We start from the raw sequence: 21,676 nt of genomic DNA, 5'->3' as shown, positions 1-21,676 counted from the left end.
CATAGTACATAACACATTTATTACTCCATCGATAAATATTTCATCTTTCTTGCTTCCTTCCTAGTGAACCCAACCCAAATTTCACCACACCCACTAGGAGGAAATTCCCACAACATTTTCTCCACATGGGCCTTCCAAGATCAGAACCAACTCCCTCTGAAACTTCATCCCTCATCTCAGTTTCAGAGCCTCAACCATGCCCAAAACCAAAAGAGGGAAAAAAGCAGGAAAAGGAAGATCTTTTATTGGATCTAAGCCTCTCTAGCAAGGATTCCAATGGTGGGTCGATGCCAGAACTCAATCTCATCGACTCTTTCGTTGTAAACTCACCTCAAGGGAATGAAACAGAGCCGCGGGTTTTCTCGTGCAACTATTGCCAGAGGAAATTTTACAGCTCACAAGCACTTGGAGGGCACCAAAATGCGCACAAGCGGGAGCGGACGCTTGCAAAAAGAGGCCAGAAAATCAGCGCCGGTTTCGGAAACCGATACCCCATCATGGCTTCTCTGCCTCTGCATGGCTCTTGCAACAGGTCTCTTGGAATTCAGGTGCACTCCATGATTCAGAAGCCGGCTCACCAATCATCAACCGTTGGCTCCTCTTATCTCTACTGCCAAAATGGGTGGTCGAGACAGCCGTTGGATCAGCAGCCAGCTGTCGGACGGCTTGCACCGGATACTTACGCCGGAGTGCCAATATCGTCGCCCGCGAGTGGCGGAGCCGCAAGATTCGATAGCGTTCGTAATTTTTCTCCGGCGACGACTGAGGGAATCGGAGGGTTCTGGTGGGATACCGTTGGGCGTTTGAAGACTAAGCAAGACGAGTTGCAGCAGCTTGACTTGTCCCTTAAGCTCTAAGTAGTTTTCTTTTTTCCCCATCTCTCTTTCTTTCTTCTGTTTTTTTTTTTTTTTTTTTCTCCAATTTAATTCTGTCTTTTTTTTCTTTTCTTTTTTTATTTCCAATTGATTTAGAAGTGATTTTTCATTTGATGTTTCTGGTTGGAACTTTTGTAAATGCTATTTGGTAGATTTGGTTTTGTGGAACTTTACTTGCTAAAACAAGTCTATGGGTTTGGTTGGGATCTTCAACTTTGAACTTTGAACTCTAATAATTTCTCTTTCCGTAAATTTCGTTGTGCTTAGCTGGGTAATCGAAAGCAGCACAAATTCTGAATGCTAGCTCTTTTAGCCGTTAAAAATTTGATTTCACAACGATTCAATGAAAGGTCTTAATTCTAACCTAGAAGGCTACAATACTCTTGGTCCTGGTGAGTATATTTGTTAGAACTTTTCTTTTATGGTTTTTTTTTTTTTTTTTTCTTCGTTCTTTTGTGTTTTCTTCTTAAAATAAAAATATTAATAAACAACACAAATAGGGAACACTGAAAAAATATACAAATTAATTTTTTACCTTTACGTAACATCATAACACTTTTTTAAACAAAAAATATCTCTGAAACATAGACTGATAAGTTACACCCTTCATCAGCATCTAGTATTAAAGTGAACGGAAAAATGCCACATGTAACACGCACATGAAGTTTTTCTATTTGAACTATTGAAATTGCCACGAAAAAAAACTAAAGAGGTGGCCGAATCATCTCTCAATCATGAAGGAAGAGAGATTCGACTACCTTCAAAAATGGAATAGGGAGCGGCCACACCATCCTTGAAAATGGTCTGTCACTCTCGAAAATTGTTCAAGGGTACCCGAACATTCCCCTTCAGTTTTTTATTTTTTTAAACAATTTTTTTTATTTAATAATTTTTTATAGACAATTTGAGTGATTCATATTTCATATTTCACTCATCTCTATATAGTGAATAGATGAATTCACTGTTAAATTTGTGCATCGGGGCTAAATGCATTTTCCATAAAATTATTATAACTCAAATAATCCCATGGAATTAAAATTTAAATTTGGGTTTGAAGGGAAGGGTCTAATTAATGGATAGATATGTGAGGGCGCAACCAGATATGTTGTCCTGTTGTGGGTCTGTTTGATCGAAGGTTAATCCATCTTTATAACAAAGGGAGACATGTTCCAATAGATCGACGTGGCACATATTCAAATGTTTATAATTGTTATTTTAACATGGGCTACCCAATTTATACTATTTGAACGGTTGTGATTCGCCCGAATGACAACATCTTTGATCCACTTGCAGTTGAATTAATAGACCATCTCTATTAGCTAGAATTAAGGAGGTAGGTGTAGTGTAGGAAGAAGCCATGTGAGAGCTTTGAGAGGCACATAAATCATAATGGTTATCACATCTTTTCTCCTTTTTCATATATATATATATATATATATTATGGGTAAATCTTCATTGTCTTTAGTTTCTTAGCTAGAAGATCTACAGATGGAGCCCACTGATTGGTGGGTCCAGATCCACTTTGATGTGTACAAAGTAATATGATGCTAATCATAATGCAACAAAAAATCTCATAGAATTAAGATGTAAAGTAACTGAAATCTTGTTATAATGACAGTTAATTATCATAGTAATCTCACACTAAGATGACAAGAGTGTGAGACAAGTCTTGTCAATGAAACAAATTAAGCTCCTGGGGCTTTGCCACTTAAACTTTGAATCAGATGGGGTGTCTATTTTGTTTGTGTTGGACTGCCTTAGTCCTTACCATATTCCCATTAAAATATTTTGGAGCCTTCCATTTTGCCTTTGAATTAAGGAACACCTTCAAATTACCAGACGGAAAGAGACTTCAAAAATGTGGAGCTATCATTTGCTGAGATTAGGTGTGGAATATATTATTTTGTGGTCTTCTTAGTTACGATGATATGATCAATAAAGATCAAGAAAATACATCTTTTTTGTCCTCAACCTCTTTTTAAATACACCTTTTGAATTTTGGAGGGACTAATTAAATTCACAATTAATTAACTTTTTTCTACCACATTTTAGATATAGTAATGTTTGGGACCATCTTTTTTATCGTCATAAAGTTGATGTAACTTTTAAAAATTTGCATTAATTTGAAATGAATTACTATTGAATTTTGATCTAATTGTGATTGTTGGAACTAGTGGTTCATATTAACACCAGTGAAAAGCCAAGTAGACAGGGGCGGAGTAAACGTCGCGATAGCAACATTCACGGAGCAAGACTATTGGCCCATGGGTGTAATTAAGTTTGCGGGGCCCCCGCAGTACGATACGGGGTATTTTGGGAATTTTCAAAATACGTTTGTACAATTACGATTTATGGTTTATGGTTTTTCTATATATATGTTATGATGTAATTCTGAATCAAAAAGAGTAAAATACAGCCGCCTCTCTGTGGACGTAAGCACATTGCCGAACCACGTTAAATCTGTGTCTCAACTCTCTCTTTCTTAATCTCTTTCTCTTTTCAATTCTATATTGTCCATTAGTATTGTGCATGGTAATAATAGTGATTTTAAAAGTCACATAAAGTTTGAGAGGTTAAAGAGGTAAGAAGACAAATGAATGTTCTCCCACGGTGGAAAGCGCCTCTAGACGGTGTATGTAAAATAAATAAGACTAGGAAACTTATGGGTGTGGGGGTTATTGTAAGGAATGATATGGGTAAGGTCTTGGCACCTATGTGTATATTTTTTTTTTCAAAGATATGTTCATTTGCATTCTTTGTACCATCTACTCAAAAATAAAAAAATAAGACGCACTCACATGAGATGGTGGATAGATGGTCTTAGGAATGAAGAGAAGCATTTCTCTCTTTTTCGTATATCACCGACCCAACAATGGTGGAGACTTATGTGGCCTGGAAGGCAGTATTTTTTGGCAAAGATCTAGGCCTATGAAAGGAGGTAAGAAGACCAACTGTGATAAAGATACGATACGTTGATTGAGGATGTGAATATTGTTTTGCACAACTTTCAATTTTGGCTTGTGATGCACACAACAATGGAAGCAAATATGGTGGCACACCAGTTAGTAAAGGGGGCACTCCAATCATCAACGGAGGAAATTTGGATGGAAGAATATCTTGATTTTATTCATAATGTTATACATGCTAAAAGTTGTAATCTCTTATGCTTTTGAATGAATGAGCGAACGAGGTATCATTTCGAAAAATATATTTATATATATATTTGAGAGAATAAAAAGATAGTCCCTAACATTATTCATAAAAACAATATTAACCTCTTGAATTTCGACTTTAAAGCCCTAAGTTTAAAAGTCTAATAGGACTACGTTTTTAATGTATTGGCTTTATTTCTATAGTGATAATATCTTCTTGTAGACCATGTGAGTCTACAATATGAATGATACAAAGCAAATTTTAAAAATAAAGGGATAAATGCATTTTTGTCCTTATAATTTGGGACTTGACAAATAATTCTATGACTTTTATAAAGTGATTAATCACTTCTTCCGGTAAGCCAAAAAAAAAAAAAAAAAATTAGTTCCCTCATTGGAAAAGTTGACAGAAACCTCTTTATAAACGCAAAGAAATAATAATGAGAGCACGAGGGTGTAAGAAAACTATAGCTTCGGGCTTTTCTTCAAGCTCCTCTTTCCTTCAAACTCCTCTTTTCTTCTCTCATTATTACCTTACTGTCTCTCTTTTTCTCTACACTAAAAATCACTCACAAACCTTTAAGAACTTTCCTACTTGAATAGTTGGATGAAGAAGGCAGAGAAACATAATTCTACCTTTAGCTACCCTCTCTTTAAATAGGCAACATTTTTTACACTGTCCACTGGCATTCGAATGGGATATGGTCAATGAAAGGTTTCACGGTACAAATTTTGACACGTGCAATTTTTTTTTTTTGTTCGAACGCACGTTATCTGACACTCGGCATTAAAATGCGTATCCCATCAGTCGTTTTTATATGTGACAAAATTGTGGTCGTTAATCTTTACCTACCACTTGATCGCATGCTGACACGTGGAGACGCTTCTTTGTTCAAACGTGATCAACTTAGATTTGATTTTAGCCACTCATTTTCCGGCACTTTCACTTGTTAACACTGTCATTTTAGAAGTAACACAAGGCATTTTATATTGGGACATATCTTTTTATTATTATTATTATCATTATTATTATTATTTGTAGCATTTTATTTATGTGGGTGTTACACATGATGTTTGTGGTGCGTGAGTTATGGCACAACAAAGGTGGCATGTTAAGAGTAGTGTAGCTGGTTAAAAAAATAAAAACCGCAAGAAAGTAAATTTAATATAATGTCAATATATATATATATATATATATATATATATAATTTTTATTTAATTTAGGAAAAAATATAAAAGAGCCCCCCAAATTATTTGAAATATAGTCCCTTAATGTTCAAAAGGTACTAAAGTAGCCCCAAATTACTAAAATGTATCAAAAATGCCACTTATTTTTTTTATATTCCTATAATATCCCTATTCTTTTAACAAATAAAATAATAAAATAATTGTAAAAAAACATTAGTGAAAAATACAAAAAAAAAAAAAAAAAACAATGGGCAAATAAATACAATTTTTTTGAATAAATAAATAATTAGTCATTGTAATTGGCCTAAATTATAAATTGTTTCATGTCGCATTAAAGTAAAATCAATGAGCGAATAAAAATAAATTTTTAGCAGAATTTGATTCCATGGACTAAATTGTTTTTTTTTTTTTTTTTTTTTTTTTTTCGAATATCTCAAGACCTGTACCTTTGATTTTACTTTAATACGACATGAATAGTCACTATAGTTAGCCTAAATTAGTCATAGTAGTTGGCCTAAATTATTTATTTATTCCAATATATATATTGTATTTATTCACCCATTGGTTTTTTTGTATTTTTAAAAAATTGTTTGGTTTTTTTTAAAAAAATTATTTTATTATTTTATTTGTTAAAAGAATAGGGGTATTATAGGAATATAAAAAATAAGTGGCATTTTAGATACATTTTGGTAGTTTGGGGGGCTACTTTAGTACATTTTGAACATTAGGTGACTATATTGCAAACGGCTGGTAATTTGGGAAGTTTTTTTATATTTTTCCATTTAATTTATTTCATTGTACAGTTACAATGTCTATTTATATAGAAATAATGCTAAAAGTCTATCTTTTGTCTCTCGTGTCACTCCAAAAACGAGATGGTTTTTAAAATCATCATTTGATCAAAATTCAAAAGAAATCAATCACAAACTTAGGCTCCGTAAAATGCTTTTCATTGGAAAATATTTTCAATAGAAAATATTTCTTGAAAATTTCTTTTCTGGAAACCATTTTACAGTGTTTGGCGCCTATGGAAAATCACAATTTTTTTTATATATATTTTTTATTAAATCATATTAAACTCTAAATTACAAAAATGTCCCAACCAAGTCTTAGAAGTATCCTAACCGAGTCCCACAGGGACCCCACTACGACTCACCTAGGACCCGCCCAAACCCCGCCTAGACCCTATCAAGACCCCATCGGGATCAGCCCGGGACCCAACATGGACATTTTCATAATTTAGAGTTTAATATGATTTTTCATACACAACAAATACCAAAAAAATATTTTCCAGGAAAAAGTTTTTCGCTAAAAACATTTTTTGGAGTTAGGGACCCGACCGGGACCCCGCCTGATTTTTCATACATACCAGATACTGAAAAATGTTTTCTAAGAAATCATTTTCCAAGAAAATGTTTTCCGCCAAAAATATTTTTTGATGTCGGTCTCGGCGATGTCCCGAGTGGGTCCCAATAGGTTCTTGGACAGGTCATGGGCAAGTCCTGGTGGGGTCCAAGGCAGGTCCGGGCGGGTCCTGGCCAAGTCCCAGCGGAGTCCTGGTCAAGTCCCGGGTGGGTTCCGACGAGGTCTCGGGCTGGTCCGTTATGGACTCAAGCGGGTCCCGGTCAAGTCCCAGTGGGGTCTTGGGCGGGTCAAGGTCCGTTGATTTGAGAATGAGATCCTCGAACTCGAAAAATGATTTACGATTTTCAAAAATAGAAACTATTTTTCGAAAATTAAAGAAGAATTTTCGGTGAAAGGAAAAATATTTTCCGTTCACTATTATTTTACGTCGCATCAAATATCCGAAAATACGGAAAACATTTGCTGAAAATCATTTTACGGCGAAACAAACAGAGCATCGATGATGATTTTAAAAGTTACATCATTTTTGGAGTGATACAAAACGAACACAAGAGAAATTTCTAGCATTACTCATTTATATATAGGTCGTATGATAGTAAAATAAAATGAATGATACAAAATAAAAGCCACCTTATTTTTTAGAAATGTTTAGTTTCCATCCAGTTGTGGAACTAGAAATTTTAGTTTGGGGGGACAAATTTTTTTTAAAAAAAAATTTTGGGGGTTCAAAAGTTAATTTTTAAAGGCCTATTTTTTTTTTAATATATATATATATATATATATATATATATATATATATATATATATTTGGGGACCATCCTATTGCTTGGGAGAGCTGGCCCCAGCCCAATGGTGGTTCCGCTCCTAATTCCATATTTCATATATCTCTTATCCATCTTCATATAAGAGATCAAATAATTTACCATTAAATTTGTAAAACTATAAGTAAGTCCTAGATTTATCTCTTCAGAGAAATCTCAAGTCCCACAAACAAGCACCAAATTGGGGTTGTATGCGTTGACGTGTCCTCGTGCCACACCGACCCCGCCAAAACAAAAGCCATGCACTGACGCGGGCCAAAACAAAAGAAACTCAAGCCGACCACCACATCTGGCCCATCGAAAGTGGTGCGCCCACCACCCTAGAAGGGGGGTGGGTTGTTTGTTGTCGTCAGGGGTGTTTGAAATAAAAGGGGCCCCTCCTGATCAACTGAGAATGTAGCCTTTGCAAATCAAAGTAGCAGAGGTGGCAGAACCTGATGTAGACCAGACATCGTGCTTGGAATAAAAAAGGACCCAAGGTTTGACCAGCAGCTACCACTTTGCTCATAATCCTCAAATCTTATCCAGGGGATTGACTAATTTACACCATTAACTTGGACGGACAACATCAATGATGGTATAACATATGGTGGAGATTTGTCTGAAATTCATAGGTTTTTATATAGAGCATATTTTTCACTTTCAAAACATGGGCCACCTTTGGAAAGGATTATGGGAAAACATATTTTGTTGTATCTGAAACATCACTAATTCTGTGGACTAAGTTGTCAGAATCATTTGATTAGACAACGAAAGGTGTTAAGACTAAACAGCACCTGCACAGCACAAGGCAATGATGGTAGGAGAACCTCACGTCACTAATTCTTCCAAAAGGAAATGGAGAAACACGTGCTATGTCTACCCAATGGATTTGGGAGATTTCCATGACATTGCCAGGTGAAATTTGTGGTAGTTGAGGACTTGAAGTCCACCACAAACTTAACTATTCATGTGGCACATGTTAACAAACTTGTATATTTTTGGGTTTATCTTTGTAATGGGATTCGTTTTGTAATGTTAAAGATAGAATGAATTGAATATAATAGATGGATTGAATTGAAATGAAATGGGGCCTCCAAGAAACTAATTTACTCCTTGTGGCCTTACATTTGGTTTCGCATAAAGACTCTTACCAATGATCCTAAATAAAAGTTGATCAGTTCTTGAGATATGAATCATATGATAGCTAATGGTTGTATTTGGTTTCGCATAAAGACTCTTACCAATGATCCTAAATAAAAGTTGGTTAGTTCTTGAGATATGAATCATATAATAGTTAATAGTCCTGTTTGTTAATGTGTTTTGAGGAACATTTTGTTTTTAGTTTAAAAAAGTATTATGATATGATATAAATGTGAAAATTGTTTTTGTGTTTTTAAGAATGTTTTGTATTTTGGTTGTTTGCTAACTTTTTTGTTGAGAAGAGAAAACAAAAGACAGAAAATCAGATGATTTTAACAAACGGATCAGATCTGAAACCCAAATTTAACTTTGTGTGGACAAGTCACACTCTTAGGCAGTGTCATGGATCTGAATTTTACTCTCCCATGTTAACAACTACAAATAAATATTTCTTACATATTGCAAGCTGAAACAATGCTCAACAAAAAGGTGAAGATCCTTGTCACCAGGGCTGATCCCAAAACCATGCCAATCAATTGCTGGATTTTCAAGAATATATGCCTTGAAGATCCGGTGCATTCTTTTGTCTAAAACAAAGCCTCTCTGCTTTTATATCTACATAAACTGAAGAAGCTTTTTATATTCATGTCCTACCATCTTGAGATGCCCCTCCATTTTGGGTCTTGCCCTTCTGATCCTGCAGGGAAGCATCTGGAACTTTTGGTTTATTAGGATGATCTCTATCTGCCATATTACTGGGTTCTGAGCTACTTTTGGTTTTGATTGGCTCAGTTGTCACAATATCCTTTTTCTCACTACCATCTTCTAGACTTTTGGCCAGACTGCTGACAGTTTGTTTTGTTTCAACCACAATTCCTTTTAAAGCCTCCTCAAGTTTATCCAGTCTCACTTTCACCTCTAAAAGCTCTGGATCAGATCCTGCTTCTTTTTCTTCTGTAGCATTTGATTCCAATTCTTTTGCTGCTTTCTCTTCTTCTTCTTGTTTCTTTTTCTGCTCCAGTTCCTAATATTTTGGTGGAAAAACTAATCATACAAGGGGAACCAACTAAAAGCCAAGCAAAACAGGAAGGTAAAAAATTCTACAGACTACTGTCAAACATACAGCCCCAATCCCATTAGAATGAAACTACTTAATCTTGCTTCACATAGCATTTTACTGTACCAATTGATCCCTTATAATGGTACCTTTATGAAATGCAGAGGAATAAAAACAAAGAAAGAAATCTTAAAAACAGTTCTCATCATTACAATTAGGGTTAAATACCTCTTTAGTACATAGATTTGCAAATTTTTATTTTTTCTCACCTTAGGTTTAAATCCTATCATAAATAGTATCTGACTTATGGGAAATAATCAACTTAGTACATCCGTTAGGTTCCGTCACAGGTGTTATCACATAAAAATGCCATGTGTTCTAAAAAATTAAAAATTAAAAAAATAATAATTAAATAATTATAAATGATTAAAAATATATATATATATATATATATATATATATATATATATATATATATATATATTGAAAATTTATGAGGTTGCCCAGCCACCCCATTTTGGCCATTGGGGGTGGCTCAAACACCCTCAGGGCTGGTCTAGGGGTGGCTGAATCACTCCCAAACATAAAAACATTCCTCCTAGAGTAGTTGTTAATACGAATAACAGAAACTCTGTTATAACTATTTCTGTACATTCAATGTACTCTATGGATAGAGGAATACATAAAGTTGAATATAGTAAAATAAGAAATTGAAAGATTTCATTGAAATTGTTCCTTTGGAAATTTCCCGAAAAGCTAATCATGGGTTCTTCTCTTCATCGGAACAATAGGGCCACTATGCTCATTACTAAACTTGTTGAAGATATGAAATATAATCAAGGTATATCTTTTTGATCAGAAGTTGAATCGATCATCAAAAGAAGAATTAGGCCAAAAATTAGGATACATTCTGGGAAAATAAAACTTCCATCGAAGAGAAGCAAATGAAAGGCTTTCATAAAAATTCTCGTAGATGGGGTGGCCGAATCACTCCCAAGGCCACCCTCAATGGCCAAAAAAGGGGTGGCCGAAACCACCTCCAAAGGCCTTGGGGGTGGCTTGGCCGGCCTGGGGTGGCCGAACCACCCCCAATGCCTTGGGGGTGGTTCGGCCACCCCCAACCACCCCCAAGGGCAAAATGGGGTGGCCAGGCCACCTTATAAATTTTCAATATATATATTTTTTTAGGGTTTAGTTTTTGAATTATTTTTTTATGTTTTATTTTTTTTAAGACACGTGGCATTCCGTTAGTTTGGGCTAACAAAACCTAACGGAGGTACTAAGTTGATCTTTTCCCGTAAGTTAGGTACCATTTGTGATAGGATTTGAACCTTAGGTGGGAAAAAATAAAAATCTGCAAACCTAGGTACTAAAAATGTAATTAACCCTTACAATTATACACATTATTAACTGTAACTTCATAACAAAAAAACATATATATTCATCCCAATTTTTCCAACTGCCTTCTTCCGACCAATTCCAGTGGAGCAACAATATGTTAGTCTCCCCGTTATTTACAAAATAAGGGGCATTTCAGTGAATTTAACCTTTCTGCCAAACAACAGGCATGCTTACATCCATGAGATCTCATTTTTAAACAAGTGATGACAATGCCAAAAATCTTGACAGAACCTAACATGCATATTTTTTTATTATTCCCCACATGTTTGAGGAAAGAAAAAGGGTGGGTGATTTAAATATAACACGTATTAACACATATTGATACTTTTGATTGACTAAATATGGTGGAAGGTCTATAAACAAAAAGCACACAGATCAGCTATATTAGCAGTTTAATTATGGGCTGTGTTAGTTACCACAGCAATTTCACAAATGCTGACAGTACAAACTACTGCATTCTGCACATGCAGTGTTTTTGGACAGGGCCAACATATCAAATGAACTCATGGATTTAAAAGTTGTATGAGTAAAATGTCTCCAAATGTTTAATCCAATACTAGTCGTACGGGATCAAATCAAGTCCATTCCCGTATACTGGTTCTAATAGTGTAAGGTGTCAATTAGATTAGCTGGTAAAGTCTCTTGGTGTTCAGAGACCGAATTGGGGGTTATAGGCTAGGAGAAAACTTTGCAAAGCGAGAGCAGCGAATTTTGAAATTGTATTAAGATCAAGAGCATCATGAAAGTGCCTGTATATTTAAAAGGCCAATGTGGGTGAGAGTTTTAGGTAATTTTTTTCATTAGAATAAAAAACAGTATTTGTTGATAAAATATAAATTTGGAAAATACTTTTCATCCATGACTAACATAAATTCAGAAATTGTTTGAAAATTAAAATTAAAAGCATTGAATTTATAAGATAAGAAAATAAAATGTATAGGAACTTACGAATTCTTCTGACAAATTCAGAACTTCTAAGCAAGCTGTTAAAGGCGACAATTAGAAACTGTTTCCAATAATCATTAATGATTTAAGTATGCACAACTATAGGTGTGACAAGTGAGATAGGTAGGATTTGCAAATCCCTCCTTATTCTAAAATTTTCCAAAAATGTTCTTGTAAATGCCCCCATTGTTTGTGCTAAACTATGATTTATGATTGTAGAAAAGAGTTGCGTAAGGTGTATTTTTATCGTACTATATGCATAAACTATCAATGTATTGAAATTTCCCTTTCAGCTTTGATATTAGAAACTTAGAGGAAGTTCCATCTGTATTGCCGGTAGAGTAATAGTTTCATGAATTAAGGGATGAGGACCAAAAGGGTCAGTACCCAGTGCACGTCCCACCTAAGTGGTGTCTTAGGAGGCGTAACTTAGACACAGTCCTGTAATCAAGGGTTGAAGAACAACATGGTAGAAAAATCCATGTTATGCACAGTAAGATTTTTAAAAATTGTGAGAGTTTGTCACTACCATTCAAGTGTCCACTTGGAAAGAGCTTCAGAAGATCTCAATGAAGAATAAAAAGGGCAGAGATGAGTTTTTTCTTCACATATGCTTTGTAAACAACAAACGAGTTACATGTGGGATGCCTCCTCCATTTCAAGTTCTCATGATCAGATAGATCAAGAATCTCCAATCTTCTTACACAATCCACCTGGTTGGGAGTTTATCCATAATAACGGTAGTCACATTCTTGGAAAAATCTGGATATGCTGGGATCCTGAGAACTTGAATATAACTACTATTCTAATTCATGAGCAACCCATTACTTGAGAATTAACAGTGGATCAAGCGCAGTTAAAGTGGGTGCAGACGTTTGTTTATGAGGCAACAAGGGGGTTGGAAAGGAAATCTCTTTGGCAGTATCTGCTGTTAATAAAAAAGCAGGTAGGTGATGTTCCTTGGTTACTTTCGGGTAATTTCAATGTGGTGCAAAGTTTACAAGAAAAATGGGATAAGGGTAGATTGCATGGTTATGAGAACAAGTTTGTGGAATGTCTAAGAAGATTGGAGACTCTTGATCTATCTTTTACTGGCTGGTATTTCACGTGGAACAATAAGTGGACTGGTGTAGACTTTGTTGCTTGTAAGTTTGATCGGGTGATGGAAAATGTAGATTGGGTCAATGCTTATGGACAGACTTCAGTTGAGATTTTGGAAGGTAGTATTTCGGATCACTCTCCTGCTATCATTATGGTAGGAAAGGTCCAAAGCCTTTCAAATTTTTCAATTTTTGGGCTGATCATGAGAGATTTATGGATTGGGTTTAAAAGGGTTGGAGAATTTCAGGGGGAGGGACTTGTATGTTCCAGCTATATACCAAGATCAAATCTGTTAAGAAAGTTTTGAAGGGAGTTAAGGGAGTTAATAAAGAGGAGTTTGGTAGCTTTCAACCGAAGGTCATTCAGGATCGGGTTAGGCTAGAGCAGCTCAAAAGAATGTGATCCTTTACAATGGCAATGCAGGGTGAGTGAAAAGAGAAAAGGATTCATGTATCTATTAGCAAAGTGGAAGAAATTTTTTTGAAACAAAACTCGAGGAATCAATGGTTAGATCTTGGTGACCAAAATAATTTCTTCTTTCAAAGGATTGTGAAAGTTCGAAACTCAAAGAATTTGATAAAGCACTTATGGGATGAGAATGGGGTTAGAGTAGACGAGAGGGATCAGATTAAAAACGTTGCAGAGGAATTTTTCAGAAAGCTATTGGGATCCTCTGCTAATCAGTTTGATGGGCAAAAAGCAGGGAGGCTCGAGCAACTTTAAACAGGAAAATTCCCAACAGTGTTAGAGCAGACATGGGAGAGACTTGAAATACAGCAACCAACCCAAGACTGAGGAGAGGCTTCTGTAGAACATCTCATGGGAGATTAGAGCAAGAGTTTTGGCTAAAGTTCGATTTCAGAAGACCCAAGAAAACCTAAATCTCTGTTTGAGTTGGAGTTTACCAGTTAATATACTTAGCTGATAGTGTAAATGCTTAGTTACAGATTCTGTTGTATAGAAAGTTTAGTTTCTGGCTGTAAAGTTGTTGCTTCTTTAGGTGTTCGCTGCAAATGAATTGGGTCAACTCTGTTTTTTAAAGATTTTTGAATGCTTCTAAACTACTCTGGTAGTTTGGTCCAGCGTTAGTACTAGAGAGTGTTGTACTGAGTTTGTTCGTTTATAAAAAATCTCATTCAGAAATTAAAAAAAATGGTTCTCATGATCAGAAAGAACAGTAGTAATTTGCATGATTTCCTTGTAAGGTAGAGTCGTTTTGTTTAAAATGTTTTACATGCTAGTTCCTAATTGCCAAGTGATACTAATGTTTAGTCTAGAGACATAAACTTGCAGAAGCAAGATTAATAGGACACACAAATAAGAACTTCAAAGCATATAAATATAAATCATTAGCAGCATACCAGAAAATATATTATATGCAGATTTTTAACAATAGAGTTGCTAAATGAATCAATACTCACCACTGAGTATCCTTAACTTTTTTATAGTGAATTCCATGCTCAAAAAAGTATTGGGGATGCAGTGAAGAAAGAAAGCAAAAAAAAGATCAATCAACAGTCCTCAAATGAAGAGGGACAAATTGACCACAAAAACAATGTGACAAAAGATGATATCAGAGTTATAAAGAAAAGAAAAATTACTTACCGCTTCCATTCTTCTAATTTCATAGCGAGCATATTGAGCCACCAAAAAAACAGCTGTCACGGGAGAAATAAGTTTTTTTAGAAAGTAGCACCAAACTTAGAGACGTCAAAATAAGGTACATCTAAGATGTGTAGATTGATATACCCAAGGAAGGCATTAAGGCAAAGAAGAGTTGTACCAGATGGAAATCAATCCTGACCATGGAAGAGAGACATTAGAATATGTACTGATAATAGAGATGGAGATGCAAAGAGGGTAACCAGATATAGACAATGTGAAAAGTACATAATTCCTTAGGAAAATGGTTTACAATAAATACACATGGATGCACACACATGCATACACACAACATTTTCTGTTACACTTAAAGTGGCCACTCAAAAACATGAGCATGGATGCAACATGTCACCAAACCTTCTTGTTGAACACATTGAAATGTTTGACAGAAAAAGAGAGGAGAAGATTCTCAATTCACTTTAGTTTCCCGACTAAACATTCTCAATTTCATTGATACCTCAAAATGAGTGGATTATCCATCATAACTTTGTTACATTTATTTAACTTTAGTGTACGATGTAGACTAAGAAAAACAAGGTGCCAGAGAAGGCATTCTTCTTACAGCATCCTAAGATTTTCAGGTGACGTACTCAATACCTAAGCACAAGACGTGCACCTGACATGCACGCCAGGGCATGCAAGATAGCAGACAGAAAGCAACTTGTATGAATGGGCTATGAACCATTACATTCATTAGACATATCAAAGACCAATGAAGCCAACCCTGTTTAAGAACTAGAGTAGATGAAAGTAAGGATAAAAATACGATATTGGTAATATTTCAACAACAATCCACAACCATTATAATTTATATTGAGCTAACAACACTCTCTAACGAGTTGTGTCATAAGAAGTTTCCCAGATATATTATAATAGTTAATCTTGTCTTTCTGAGAGCTTTTCGCTGAATGCATCAAGATGAGAGTGAAATCATAGAAACAACAACCATGATGGGTGTTCGTAAGGAACACCACTTCGAAGCTAGTTCCTTCTCAGAAATGTAATCGTTCCAAGTTTCACCACCCTCAGATTCAATTGGTAGCCACTCTAACTTCTCTAATTTCAGTATCCTTTCTTCTATTTTTCCACTTCATTATCCTCGTTCCTACACAATTGCTCAGCTCCAAATAAGAATAAAACTTAAAATTTTTTTAAAAAAAACCCCACATTCCTGCTCCGCCGTAGGCTACCTACATTCTCTTGCTTTTTACAAAACACTGCTGATATGCTTAAATTTATGCAGATAATAGCCACGACCCACTTCAGACATACCAAAGACCAATGAACCCAACCTATTTGACGAAATACCCACAAGAAGCTTAAACTCCTCAAACCAACCAAAGCAAAAGCGACATTTTAGTACCAAACGGATAATCAACAATTCAGAAACAGCCTAAAGTTGCAAGCAAACAATACCCAAATTTCTTTTTCTTGGGAGGCTCGGTGAAAAGGATCTTAGCGGCAGTCGAGAAGTCCAGCTTGTCCAGCTGCTTATACGCTTCGTCGTACTTACCTAAATTCGATTCAGCAACGTCCTTATTGTCACTGACATTTCTGCTGTTATTGTTTGTGGGTTTGGTCGTCTTGTTGTTGTTGGCGGTGGTGGAATTCGGTCTGGTTGGGACGTGTTTCGATCGGTTTGCGAAACGGACCCAGGCAGCTCTGGCGCGAAACATGGTTCTTTCAAGATTTGCGTGTAGCTTTCATAGGCGCAAATATAAATCATTTCAAGTTTTACGTAAATGGCCCTTCAAATTTATTTATTTTAATACACTACAAAAATTTCCACGTTTGAATAGTGACGTTTTTAGAATATGTTACTAAAATGCAATTTTTTAACCGTTCAAACATTATTACTCATAAAATAACAATGTTTGAGTAATGTTACTATTCTCGCGTCGCTATTCACCATCGAATAGTGATATGTGAATAGTAACACTATTCACACGCGAATACTGACATGTAAATAGTAAACTTACTATTCACACGTCATTATTCGCATGTGAACATTAAAACGTTTTAAATTTTGAAAATATTGGTATCCAAAGTATGCATTTAAAATAATCACCCACACCCAAAAACTTCAAAAAAAAATTCAGTTCCATCCACGCACAAAAAACTTTAAAAAATAAAATAAAACAAAATAAAATAAAAAAACACATGTAGTTGCCGGTTTGCTGACTTGGGGAAGGGGTGGCCTGCGAATCAGGGGTGGCCCGCGAACCACCCCAAAGGTGGTTGCGGGTGGCACAGCCACCCTCAAGGCTAGGGTGCCCTTCGGGCCACCCCCCACCCCCAACGAGGAGCAACTAACCCATTAATTTTATTTTTAATTTAAATTTTATTTGAATTTGTTTTATTTTTATTTTAAAAAGGAAAATTAATTTGAATTTGTTTTATTTTTATTTTTAAAAAGAAAATTAATTTGATTTTTTTTGTTTTATTTATATATTTTTTTTGGCAAAAACTTTTTTTTTTTTAAAAAAAATTTAAAGGGTAGGGACGTTTGAATAGTGAACACATCACCTTCTAAAATGTGTTGTTTTAGTGGAAAAAAATGTACCGTTTTCCCTACATTTTCACTATTTAAATGACTTTAATCAAAATTCCAATCAATGCAATTTTGTCATTTTGAAAAAGACACAATTTGAACGTCACTAGCTTGATAATGACTTTTTTGGGCCAAAAATGTCATTAATTTTTTAAAATTTTTGTAGTGATAGTAACTCATTGATTCACCCATGTCCACTAGATTGGGCTTTGGGTTAAAAGTCCTACTGAGACCAAGCACTCGGCCTGAAATCAACAATTAATTAACCCGGCCCAACAATTCAGTCTATCTTTTAGGGCTTGTTTAGATATGCATTCGAGAGACCTAAAAGTGCATTTAACACTCAAAAAGTCTATTTGAAGAAAAAAATACATGTTTGATAAAAAAAAATTTAAAGCACTTTTAAGAGACCAAAAAGCCAAAAAAAATGGCCACAACGCACTTTTGACAAGCTTAAAAATAAAGCTTTTTCCAAAATGTGTTTTTTTTTACTTAAAAACTCTATTTCTCAAACGCAATCACAAACATGATTTTAGACGTGAATTGAAGTGGAGGATCACCCATTTTTGTCACCTTAATTAGAGTATTTCTGGCATACTCTTCGAGCATGTTTGAGATTGTATTTGAGAAATATAGTTTTTAAGTCAAAAAAAAAATTGAAAAATGAAGTTTTTACCAAAAGTGCGTTTTTGCTATGTTTAGGCTAGCTTTTTGACCTTTAAAAGCTCTTTTCAAATTTTTTTACCAAACGAGTACTTTTTTTTATTGAAATTGACTTTTTAAGTGTTAAACGCACTTTTATTCTTCCAACATATGCTTCAAAATAATTTTTTTTTAAAAAAAAAAAAAAAAATTATGAAAAAGGTAGATAAAGGGTTCTTTAAAGTGTAGATTTGGTATGATTCAGTGTTTTGCTTTCATCTAGTTTTTTTATTTTTCTTTTCTTTTCTTTTTTTTTTTTTTTTTTTTTTTTGTTTCTCAAAGTTGAGATGTGAACCTCTTATTAAAAGGCACAAAAACCTTATAAAACTTATTTTTCTTTAACCTATATATATACAAAGGGTTTGGTTGAACGTGTTACTATTTGCCTCCAAAGATAAAGTAATTGAACTCTATTTCTCCTAGAAAAACTAAGCAACGAAAAGATCCATGGGAACTTAAAATTTAAGGAATGAAACTTCAAATTAAACTCCTCATGGAAGTCCGTACAAGGCCCCATACTAGAAAAAGTAAATTTAGTATGAAATTCAACCTCTTACACTTTCTTTCTTTTTTTGTTTCGTTTTGTTTTTGTCTTTTGATCAATACCGCGAGTGGTAAACCCATCATTTGGTTGTACATGGAATCTTGGAGCAAAACATAAAGAAATGGCAGATAATGTTTTTTTTTTTTAGCAACTCTTATCATGCAAAATACGAGACAAAAACAGGCGACTTTTGGAGAAGTTTGAACGTATATATATATGTTGAAAGCTCATATATGCTATTGCCACGGATTAACTAAAGACTTGGCGAGGATTTCGAGGCCATGTCTTCCTGCTTCTCATAATTCCTTGTATTCAATCACCATTTAGATTCAATTTGCGCTCTCACCATGCATTTGATATGCTTTAGTTTGTCACGGCTTTAATAGTCGCTTTCATTCTCTTTTTTAAAATTTTTTACTTGTTGCTTGACAGAAAGCAGATTATGTCTGCTTCTGCATATACAAGTCGTTGCATACAATGGCCTAGAAAATTAAAAATATTAATGGTGCTTTCCAACCATCAAACTATGATACTACTACTACACTTGGAAAAAAGAAACATAGTTGGATTATCCTTCCCATGTACCATCGGTTTTAAATCCTCAAAATGCTCTGGATTCTATATTCATACTATGGCCGGCTTGTTATTCCACGTAGTTTCAAGACACGCCCCGCTTGTTATTGGATGAAATAACAAATGAAAATACGTATATTATTTGTTTAATGATGATTTTCACTATCATGTTAAAAAACGAGCATTTAAAAGTAATCACTGGTCAATTCAAGGGCTCTGCTGCTTGGAAGTTCTCTCTTTTGTTCCAAACTTCATATTGTTGTAGATATATCATCTATTCACCCATTTCTTTTTCTACAAGTTCTCAGCTCTTTTGTGTGCTATAGAGATTGCGAGGGTGCTTTTAGAAGTGTTTGTTCTCTGTTTCCTGATTAATGTCCACTGCAGATGACCAAGGGGCAACAGCTGCCGACGCAGCTGTTATTGTAGTGATCTTGGGTAAGATTTTAAATATATTCTTTTTGCTAGTTTCTTTTCCAACTTTGTTAGTTGATTATTCTTATTATTACAACTAGTTCTGAACATTCAAGTGGTTCTGTTCTTATTGAGTTCTAACACTTTGCAGTAGTCATCGTTGTAAAGATTTTTATTTTGGTTGTGATATGCAATAAAAGAGCTCGAACTGGTAGCAGCACTCTTGCTTCGGACTCGCGATTTCTGACTCTCACCATGGATAATTTTCTCAATGATATGGAAAGAGAGAAACCAATCAGATTTACCTCTCAGCAGCTCAGGATTGCAACAGACAACTTCACCAATTTGTTGGGTGCAGGAGGGTTTGGATCGGTGTATAAGGGGATCTTTAGTAATGGAACCATTGTGGCAGTGAAGGTTCTATATGGGAGCTCTGATAAGAGAATTGAGGAACAATTCATGGCAGAAGTTAGCACAATTGGAAGAGTTCATCATTTCAATCTGGTTCGTCTTTATGGTTTCTGTTTTGAGAAGAACATGAGAGCACTTGTTTATGAGTACATGGGGAATGGCTCGCTTGACAAGTACTTATTCCATGAGAAGAGCATCTTGGGATTCGAAAAGCTTCATGAGATTGCAGTTGGGACAGCCAGAGGGGTTACTTACATGCACGAAGAATGTCAGCAGAGAATAATCCATTATGATATAAAACCAGGAAATATTCTCTTGGATGCAAACTTCTTTCCTAAGGTTGCTGATTTCGGTTTGGCCAAGTTATGTAACAGCGAAAATACTCATATCACAATGACAGGTGGAAGGGGGACTCCTGGATATGCTGCACCAGAAATGTGGATGCCATTTCCCATGACCCACAAGTGTGATGTTTACAGCTTTGGAATGTTATTATTTGAAATCATAGGTAGAAGAAGGAACCTAAATATCCAACTTCCAGAGAGCCAGAAGTGGTTCCCAAGGTGGGCTTGGAAAAAGTTTGAAGATGGAGAACTGGTAGAGTTGACCATTGTTTGTGGGGTAGAGGAGAATCATATAGAAATTTCAGAAAGAATGGTTAAAGTAACTCTCTGGTGTGTTCAGTATAGGCCTGAATCCAGGCCTGTGATGAGTGTTGTGGTGAAGATGTTGGAGGGAGCAGTAGAAATTCCAACACCTTTATGTCCATTCCAGCACATGTTGGATGTTAGTCCTGGCCCTAAAGTATTTTTCAATCCATTGCAGTCAGGTAGCACTTTTGATTCGGAATATTCATCTCAAATACTGGTTGCAGGATCTGGAGGCTTTGTATGTGCTACTCCTGTGATGAGGAAATATGAGATTGAAATGGCTTCCACTTAGGTGGCTGAAGGGTATGTGTTTGTATGTGTATGTGTGTGTGGGTGAGATCATATGACATTCCTGATTTTCTGCTTGTATTTTGAGTGTTGTTTGAATGATGGGTTGTATGGAATGGATAATATGTTGGATGAATATGAGATGGAATTGTAATTAAAATGGTGGAATCTGTCAAAAATGGTTATCCTTTTTTTAAAAAAAATTGTATGTGTACAAATGATAGTATGTGTATCCCTATTGTGTAGTTACTAAGCGGAACTGGACTTTAAAAGGAAATCTAGGGAAGTTTCAAAATTGACTAATCATTTTGAGATTATAATGCCAATGTAGCTAGCATTTTTTTTCCAGGGTTGTTACACACCTAAACAAAATTTAGAACATTAGAGAAATTTTGAAAAACTTAATGCCCATGATAGAGAGAGACTTCAAACTTTTCATAGCACATACGGAACTGAACAGTCGTCGGTATAGATTTTTCCTACTACCTGTAGTTGGAAGTCGGTAGGCGGCAGTTCAGTGACGGCCGGTGGGCAGCAAATCTGTCCACCCCTATTTGAATAGGTGTATACCAATATAATGCGGAATTTAAAAATTAATAAAAGTAATAAACCAAAACACAAGTAATTTGGTGACGAAGTGCAAATTTAGGACTACACTTGGAATGAATAACACTAGAATTCTTCGGTTCGAATTAACTTGGAATGAACCACTTTGCCAAAGCTTCAATATGACCATCTTGAACTTATCTTGGAACATAACTAGGAATGGATGATTATGTGAAACCTTGAATCATTGTTACTTAGAATAGACTTAGGACAGAGCTTCAAACTGATGAATCCGTCTGACTTGATTT

General features: G+C 35.3%; 3 protein-coding genes across 3 annotated transcripts; 2 read left to right on the top strand and 1 right to left on the bottom strand.

Annotated features, from left to right (window-relative positions):
* ZFP1 (zinc-finger protein 1) lies at positions 1-1,074 on the top strand. Its single transcript, XM_059602749.2, has one exon. It carries the CDS (start codon positions 126-128, stop codon positions 855-857), a length of 732 nt encoding a protein of 243 aa, XP_059458732.2. The 5' UTR covers positions 1-125; the 3' UTR covers positions 858-1,074.
* A 7,811-nt stretch (positions 1,075-8,885) lies between these two features.
* Positions 8,886-16,391, bottom strand: LOC132188243 (stress response NST1-like protein). The gene is made up of 4 exons (XM_059602660.2): positions 16,106-16,391; positions 14,777-14,826; positions 14,633-14,685; positions 8,886-9,547 (listed from the first exon to the last, which is right to left on the bottom strand). The coding sequence occupies exons 1-4, from the start codon at positions 16,363-16,365 to the stop codon at positions 9,167-9,169; spliced, it is 744 nt and encodes a 247-aa protein (XP_059458643.2). The 5' UTR covers positions 16,366-16,391; the 3' UTR covers positions 8,886-9,166.
* Positions 16,392-19,433: 3,042 nt separating this feature from the next.
* LOC132186129 (G-type lectin S-receptor-like serine/threonine-protein kinase At1g34300) lies at positions 19,434-20,826 on the top strand. The gene is made up of 2 exons (XM_059599954.2): positions 19,434-19,497; positions 19,628-20,826. Exons 1-2 carry the CDS (start codon positions 19,434-19,436, stop codon positions 20,824-20,826), a joined length of 1,263 nt encoding a protein of 420 aa, XP_059455937.2.
* Positions 20,827-21,676: the final 850 nt, after the last annotated feature.

Source organism: Corylus avellana, chromosome 6, assembly GCF_965113065.1.
Source record: "Corylus avellana chromosome 6, dhCorAvel1.hap1.2, whole genome shotgun sequence".
NCBI classification, from domain to species: domain Eukaryota; kingdom Viridiplantae; phylum Streptophyta; class Magnoliopsida; order Fagales; family Betulaceae; genus Corylus; species Corylus avellana.
Note: the sequence above shows the minus strand (reverse complement) of the source record. Positions and strands in the feature narration are given on the sequence as shown.